Source organism: Andrographis paniculata, unplaced genomic scaffold (assembly GCF_009805555.1).
Source record: "Andrographis paniculata isolate CXL003 unplaced genomic scaffold, ASM980555v1 Contig82END, whole genome shotgun sequence".
Lineage (NCBI taxonomy): Eukaryota > Viridiplantae > Streptophyta > Magnoliopsida > Lamiales > Acanthaceae > Andrographis > Andrographis paniculata.
In genome coordinates, this window is record NW_026137620.1 from 731,554 (window position 1) to 740,843 (window position 9,290).

Here is a 9,290-nt window from a genome sequence, read left to right on the forward strand (position 1 = left end):
CAGTAGTGTCACATGTCACATGTGCGTTTGGAATTAAATATATTTTCATATGTATGTATCAATTATTATTACTCACTTCTTCCGATTCAAAATATCTTTTTTATTATTTTCGTCAGTCCAATTTTAAAGTATTTATTTTTTTTAGTAAAAGTAATTATACACTAATATCAAAATATTATTACTTTTTATTTAAATTACAATCATATCATTACACGTGCATATATTTTTTTACATAAAGTCAAAAACAAAAAATATCAACTTTTTTTTTATATATTTCTACTAACTAATAAAATACTATTATTTTTTAATTTACTACAAAAATTCAAAAATACCTGTTTCAAAAAGGATGGAGGGAGTATATATTATAAATTTATATAATGTATTTATGTACTTTGTTATTTATATTGCTAAGATTTTCATGTATTTAATAAGACTAGGCATGGTGCAATTTATATTTTTGTCCTTTTCAAAATAATAGTTTTCATAAATAATCATATCACTATAAAATTACCCTTATTTTTTTATTATTATTACACAATTGCCACTACCTTTTACACTAATACACTCACAAAGAGCAAAAATATCTTTTACCTATACTTTTTAGTCACTATCAATATAATATCAATATTCCTTAAATCTCGTGTCCAATAGAACCAAGACTATAGTTTCGGGACAGAGAGAGTAATATATTATACTCCCTCCGTCCCAGATACCATGTCCATGTTGCCGTTTTTGTCCGTCTCACGTACCATGTCACTTTTTTTTTTTGGAAAATGATTACACACTTTAATCTCATTTTAAATTTTATTTTTTTAATTTTAATTAAACTAATTAATTATCTTAATCTTAATTTTTAATTATTTATATTATAGAATAATAATTTTCACTAATATATTCTTAATTATCTACTAATTACATCCCTCCTAAAATATGCAGACATCTGGGACTGAGGGAGTATGAATTGAACGATGTGTTTAAAACATCAATACAATATTGAACATTGTCTTAGTTATTATACTCACTCGGCGCTATTAATTAATTAATATATTAATTTTTTACCATATTTTGAATTATCTAAAATTGATATATTCATAATTTAGTAGTCGTTATAGTTCCATATAGCATTGATAAAATAATATTATTCGCTCTAAGTTATTTTTTTAATTAATATACTATAATTTTTTTATATTTACTTTTGTAAATTTTATAAAAAAAATAAGCATAAAATTGAAGAACAGAGAAAATAAATATTACCATAGACCATATATATAAAAGTATATTATGTGTTTATTTTGTGAAATAATTTTAAAATTTATTTTTTTATGTGAAATATAAATAATTGTGTAAAATTATAAAAAATAAATATATGTAATATATTAAATTTTGGAGAAATGTGTAGAATTTTTTCACTAAAAGAACACACCCGTTGTTACTATTAAATTTTAAGTAGTAATGTAACATATTCAATATTTTATATATCAAATCCCAAAAAATTAATAATAGTTCAATAACGCAATTTTTTTACATATTATTTTTTATTATTAAATACGGTGCTTTTATAATATTGATATATTATTAAATATATTAATTTATATACAAATTAAAATATTACATCTTAATTCATCAACTAATTAAACTCAATATACATAGAGTTGATGTTATAGTGTTGATAGGGTATTAGTCACTGGGACCTTCACAATACATAAAATATAGGGTAAACTGTTTTTTTAGTCCCGTAACTGAACCCTCTTATCATTTTAGTCCCGTAAGTGGAGCCTGTCGCAAACTAGTCCCATAAGTGAAAAATTTTCGTTGTTTTAGTCCTCCGGCGCCGGAGATGCCTGCGTGGCTCGCCGGAGGTGACGTGTCAGCCAGGTGTTGCTGACCTGACGGACACGTGAATTTTTTTTTTATTTTTTTAAAAACTTATTTTTAATTTTATTTGTATTTTTTTATTTGGTCCAATTAAAAAAAGAATTAAAAAATGAAAAAATAATAATAAATCCACGTGTCTACCAGGTGTCGCTGACTTGGCGGGACACCTGGCGGACACATCATCTCCGGCGAGCCACGTAGGCGTCTCCGGCGCCGTAAAACAGCAAAAATTTATCACTTATGGGACTAGTTTGCGACATGCTCCACTTACGGGATTAAAATGATAAATGAGTCCAATTACGAGACTAAAAAAACAGTTTACCCTAAAATATAATTCAACAATACATACTTTATGTAACTATTTTGCCATGAAAAAATTTAACACATATATTTAATTTTTTAGTAAAAATACTTTTTATTTTATTAAAAATATACTACAAATAATGTTATTAAAAACTAAATGGGTCTAAGAAAAAAATTGTCATTTTATTTTTCATTTTATAAAATTCTAATATTAAACTTTAAGTATAAAAATATAAATGATAATATTTGCGTTAAATAAAAAAAAGGTATAAAAGTAAAAATTTTTAAAATATAAAATGATTTCATGCCAACAATTTATATTTGACATATTATTGACTAATTTAAATCAGCACTCTAACCGATATATATATATATGTATATCTATGAAATTGTAGTAAAAGAAATCAGAAAGATATGATGAAATCTAGCTAATGCTTATCCTTTACTTGGCTAAGTTCTTATCTTTATTTTTATAATTTTAATTTTTATTTTATTTATGTCGTCTTCTTTGTTCTCATGAATTTCACTTTTATTTTATTTATTTGTCCCTTTCTATAATTTAAAATTTAAATTAAAGGTGGGCAGTCAGATATGATCATAATTCATACATATCTATCTGCATGGATTTTGTATTATCACCTTCTATACATATCCCTTTTAATATTTTTTTTCCCCTTATTTAATATTCCCCCATCAATTATATATATTCCCCTTACTTTAATTCTGCTTTATTTATTTTTAAATTAATTTACTCTTGATTATATATCAAATATAATAATAATAATAAAAATAAAAATGTAGACATATCCAAATGCCCATAAAAACCCTCATTCCCAACCCTACTTTCCAATTCTTTCCCTTCAAATATTTGTTTTCCAATTAAAAGGGACAGACCAATCTTTGTTCATCGATCTTGAAAGCAACCCATCGACTGTTTCTTAAATTTATTTATTTAGTTATTCTTAAATAGGGTTTTTTGATTAAATGAAAAATTAGGGTTTATTTGAGGGTAGTGTTAATTAGCTTGAATAGTGTGTTTGCAAAGTGGATCATTCACGGCATGGAAAGAGGTCAGCCACGGCGGAGCTAGGCGGCGGCGCCGGTGTTAGCTCCGCCGCAATGTTCCCTGGCCTCACTAGAATTCTCGGCGGCGCCGCCGCCACCTTTGATGAAGCTTTTGTCCCTCCTTCCGCCTTGCCGCCGCCGCAGGCTAATCAAGAAACTAGCCAAGATCCAGGTCTCTCTCTCTCTCTCTCTCTCGATATATATATATATATATGTTTCTCTCTCTAAATATATATATATATATTGTGTTTGTTGTATGCATAGTCTATGTTACTTTGCGTAAACAACTATCTCACTTCCTCTCTCTCTCTCTCTCTCTCTCTCTTTCTTCATCCTTCTTTCAGCTTAAATTATTATATTAAAATATAATTGAAATAAAAATTTTTGAATCATTATATTTTTAAATATAATATGTAAAATTTATTTCATATAAAAATAAATTAATATATATAATATTATATCAAAAGTAAAACTAACTAATAAATCTGGACAAGGTATAATTTATGAAGAAATTCAATTTCCCTCTATCTGTAACACATTCATCTATTTCTATCTATATATAAATATATACTCCCTATGTCCGTTTCCAATGTCCTATTTGATATTTTTATGCATTTTCAGGTAATTAGAGTTTTTGTTATAAAATAACAAATTTATCCTTAATCTTGTGTATAGAAAATGAAAGAGTAAATAAAGTAAGGGTAAAAGAGTAAATTTTGTGTATAAAAATAAAAAGAGGACAATAATTTTTGGACATTCCAAATAGAAAAGCAAGACCGTTGGGAGTATTATATATATATATATATGTATTTTGGTCAGATATCAAATCTATTCTACCTAACAAAATCGAAATTTTAAAAAATGTATTTTTCTCATGTTCAATAAATAAAAATTTCTTATATATTTTTATATATTTTTACAGAAATTTATTATTTTATCATTACTTTTTCTGCCAGTAACATCCTTAACATCATTTTCAATCATTCAACGCAAATATTTCATTCCATATACACAATAATTCTCACTAAAAAAAATAATTGCACACTAGTATTTAATTATGCAATAATTGAAAAATCACATACTACTTGTGCTTGAATTTATGTGTACTTATTTTAATTTTAATTTTTTTTTATCTAATATATTTTAATTAGGAACCATAAAAAAACACTATCGCGGCGTAAGGCAAAGGCCGTGGGGCAAATGGGCGGCGGAAATCCGCGATCCTAAAAAAGCAGCACGCGTTTGGCTCGGAACATTCGATACGGCTGAAGATGCCGCTTTAGCATACGATGACGCCGCTCTTAAATTCAAAGGAACTAAGGCCAAACTCAATTTTCCCGAGCGTGTCCAAGGCACGCCCGAGTTGCGTTATATTAGTGATCATCCCCAAATCGATATATATAATCAAGGTAATTTTAAAATTTAAATTATCAAAATTTTTGCTACAATTTTTTTTTATTTTTTTAATTATTTTTTTTTGTAATTGATATGTATATACTTACTAATAGTTATTTAATATGATATTTTATATATAAAAAAATTTATTTTTATAAGAATTGAATTAATAATGAAACATTGGGAAAAAAATTATCTAAAGATAGATACATTTCTAATTTTAAAATATATACTAGCTAGTTCGTTCTTAAGAATTATGGATGTATTAGTTATGCTTTGGATTTAAATTTATAAAATCAAAATGAGTAGTTAGATGGAATAATTTTTATATAATTTAAAATATTAAGAATTTGTTTGCCTAATTTTTTATTTTATTTTTTTAGACACGAATTTTAATTTTAATGAAATGTTAAATTATATGGAGTTCGTTCTTTTTTTTTTTTTTGTCGTCTTCGTTTTGTTTTGGTTTTAATTTTTATTTTAATTTAAATAGTATTTTTATATCACGTATTTTGATCCGTTCGAGTCATATATAATTATTTTGTTAGTTTTGTTTGTCCGATTTAAATATATCATTTTTTTAATAAAAATATTTTTTTATTTCAATAAAAACATGTTTCTATATTTTACATAATATTATAAATAATGTTACTAAAGGTAAATTGTTTATTGTTTAATGCTAATATTGTCTTTATATATATTTTTTTTATTGTACTATTATCTATAAAATATTTATATATTTAAATTCATGCGAAAAATCAAATGAATACATAAGATTTGGAAGAATGGAGTATATTATTTTGAGAAAAAAAAATTAAATTATTTCAATTTTTTTTTAAAACTTGTTTAGGTGCACCGGTCGTGGGAGCAAGCTCCGGACCGGGTGTTAGCTCGATGCACGACGCATTCCCGGGGCTTCAACAATACGCGCAGCTGTTGTCTTCGAGCAACGATGCGGAGTTACCTTATTTGACGACGGCTCTTTACGGGAACAATAATAATAATCCGTCGTTCGGGTACGATTATTCGGTTAATTCTTCGTCTCATCAACAACAATATTACAAGGAGAATATTGAGCATAATCAATTTGGAGGATGGGAAGGGGAAGAAGATTATGGCAAGTATTTCGACTATTATAATCAGAATCAATATCACGATCAGAATCAGAATTGAATAATGTAATAATGTATGCATTTTGATATATCCTATCGAGATTTTATGAGCAATTCGATTTTAGATGATAATGATATATATATATATATTTAGTGAGCATGTGTATTTTAAACATGTTTTGTATGTTTAATTTGATATTTTTAAGGAATATATTTACATTTAGTGATGTTTTGAAAGTATTTTTGAATTGTTACTGCTGGATTTGTAAATAATAAAATTTTAAATAAAAAAAAGTGTTTAAAATATGATATGAATATATGTGTTTGAATACGATATTTTGAATAAAAGAATTAAAGTTAAAAAATAGTTTAATAAAAAAATAATTTGAATCTATTTTTTTTTTTTTTTTTGTAGAGAGTAATTTTGTGTGAATAATACAACAATAAATTTGAAATCATAGGTAAACAGGAGGTTTATTTGTTTTGTAAAATAGTTTGAATAAATATTTTTTTATATGAGGTATAAATAATTGTGTATATAATATGAAAATGATAAATATATATTTTTTCTGTTTCAATACAATAGTCTTGTTTACTATTTTTGTCTGTTTTAAAACAATAGTCTCATTTTTATAAATAACCATATCATTATAAAACTACTCACATTTTCATTATTATTACACAATTGTCACTATTTTTTACACTAATACACTCATAAGGCCAAAAAAGTCTTTTACCTGTATTTTTTTTACCCACTATCAATATAATATCAATATTTTTTAAATCTCGTATCAAATACAACCCAGATTATAGTTCTTGGACGAAGGGAGTATAATATTTTAATTTTTTAGAAAAATGTATATGTAACTTTTGAAATTTGTAATTTCAAAAAAAAATTTTTTTTTTCTCATACAATATCATATTAAATATTATTTTAATACTAAATTCACATTAAAACTTTTTTCCAAACAATCAAAAGAAACTTACAATCTAAAATTTTGCTATTCATTAAAAAAAAAAAAAAACAAAGTATAAACTTCACGAACAAACAAAGGTTTTGCTCATTTTGTGTATTTGGATGAATGTATTTTTTTATGTTAAATATAGAAAATTATATTAATAATATAAAAAAATATTTTGTGAATAAATGTAGAATATATTATATATTGTATTTAGCGTCTATATTGCATTTTTAATAATATTTATGAAGAACTGTTCTACCTAAAACACAGAGCGAACAAAGACCTTTTCTTCGTATAAAAGTCTTTAGTCATCTTAGGGTGTTTTTACTATAAAGGATTAAACCTCAATATTTATTAAAATCTGCTACGCTAATATGCTAATTATGAACAATAAATCCTATTTAGACGATGAGGATTAATTTATTCAAGTAATATTTATACTAAAAATCTATTATATCTCATATTTAATTAAATAAAATAAATATTGTACTAATTAATCCCATAATTATTTAATTCATAAATATAATATTATAATTCAATTCTTCAAAATAAATTCACTCCTATTATATAAATATGACAATGAAGTTTTGAATAAAATAAAATTTAACTATATATAGTACTTTTGTATAAAATATTTAAGAATCCATATAAAAATATAGATAGAACATATCTACTTGTGCTATTTTTGGTATTGATACAAAAATATAAATCGAATCATCACTACAAAATAAATGACAATTACTCCCTCTGTCTCAAACACCATGTAACATTTGTGTTTGAGCACGGAAATTTAAGTGGGAAGTATTAAGTATGGTAATTTGAAATAATTTGGATATTAAATGATGTGACTGGAGAGAGAAAAGATTATTTATTTTTTTATTTGAGTGATGTGATGAAATAAAGTGAAATATATATTAATATATGTATATAAATATTATTAATTATTTCTAAATTTAAAAATATTGCAGCGAGTTTGGGACAACAAAAAAGAAAATATTGCAGAGTGTTTGGGACGGAGGGAGTACAATATATACAAATGGGATATGATAATGACTTACTAATAACATGATAATTAAATCCAGCAATTTTTTAATTTACTTTAATATATTGTGTAATCATAATCAATATTAAATAAATAAATAATATACATATAAATTCATTCAACCAATATTCAATATCAAAAAATTTTAATAATAAATTCAACAATTTTTTAATTGTGTTTAAAATTGATTTAAAATGAGATGTTAATTTTTTATTTTCATTTATCCAAATTAAATGTATTTTTTTATATATATTATTGAAAATATATTCCAATTAAATATCATAATATACCTTCTTCTTTTTTTTTTTTTTGTTATTATTATGTCAAGAGAAAAAAAAAAAACTTTATACTTATATATATAAAAAATATTAATATATTTAAATTTGTGTATAAAAATCAAACAAATACATATGACTCATGCAGAAGAATAATTACATAAGTCCTTCAATTTTTCAAATTTATTCTCAATTTCTTTTTATTATCATCTAAATTCTTTTCATTTTTAGTAAAAAAGCATTTTATTCATCTGCTTCATATTTATCTATTGCGTCATTATACTTAACATTAAAAATATTATTATATTTTTGTACAAATATCATTGTATTAGTATTTGTACTTATTTTAATATAATAATTAATATTTAAAAATTAATAATTCAAAACGTAAATGAGATCCTTAGAATCGGACGAAGGTAATACCACTTTTTATTTTTCTTTATTTTAAAAATTAAAATTTTATATATATATATATTTTTTATTTTCTTAAAATTAGATATGTATCTTCAAGTTGAAGCAAGGTTAGGATTTTAATAACATGCATAGGTTTGTAGGCAATGAATCGATGGTGGAGATTTTTCCATATACTTTGTCAGCATGCAAACAAATCTCTAGAAGCCCAAAAAGAATTTATATATTAATTCCTTCTTTTGGAAAATAATAAAAATAAAAATAAAAAAGAAACCTTAAAGTAACAGAAAATAAATAAATAAATAAATGTAAGGTTTCAAGTAATGCAGAATTTAGGGCCTACAAACACAACTGTTACTCAACCATGCGTGACTAAATTTAATTATTATCGTAATGTTCCAAAAAAACATCATGAAAAAATAAAAACATAAATCCAATCATTGTCCTAACTTACCACATAAAAAATCAGGCTTCTTTAAAATAAAATTAAATATTTGCTCTCTTCATTTACTAATTATATATTTTGCTATTTTTATTGTTTAAATATATATATATATATATATATATTAGTATATACTCCCTCTGTCCAACTAGAAATTATACATATTTCTATTTCGGGATATACGATTACAAAATAACAATTTTATTAAATACCCTATTTTTTCCACAAATAACCCTACTTTACATCACATCGTTACTTTTATACCAAAAAAGTAAAGGCAAAAATGTCATTTCACTACTTTTACCTACACACTATAATTAAAATACTATTATTCCTTAATCTCCGCGCCAAAAATAAATGTATACTTTTAGCTTGGACGGAGTGAGTATATCTTACAAGTACTTTCAG

At 24.1% G+C, this 9,290-nt stretch overlaps 1 protein-coding gene across 1 annotated transcript; it reads left to right on the plus strand.

Moving 5' to 3' along the window:
- Positions 1-2,920: 2,920 nt before the first annotated feature.
- LOC127241485 (ethylene-responsive transcription factor ERF113-like) lies at positions 2,921-5,979 on the plus strand. Its single transcript, XM_051260565.1, has 3 exons — positions 2,921-3,415; positions 4,395-4,652; positions 5,489-5,979. The coding sequence occupies exons 1-3, from the start codon at positions 3,298-3,300 to the stop codon at positions 5,809-5,811; spliced, it is 699 nt and encodes a 232-aa protein (XP_051116522.1). The 5' UTR covers positions 2,921-3,297; the 3' UTR covers positions 5,812-5,979.
- The last annotated feature ends 3,311 nt before the right edge of the window (positions 5,980-9,290 follow it).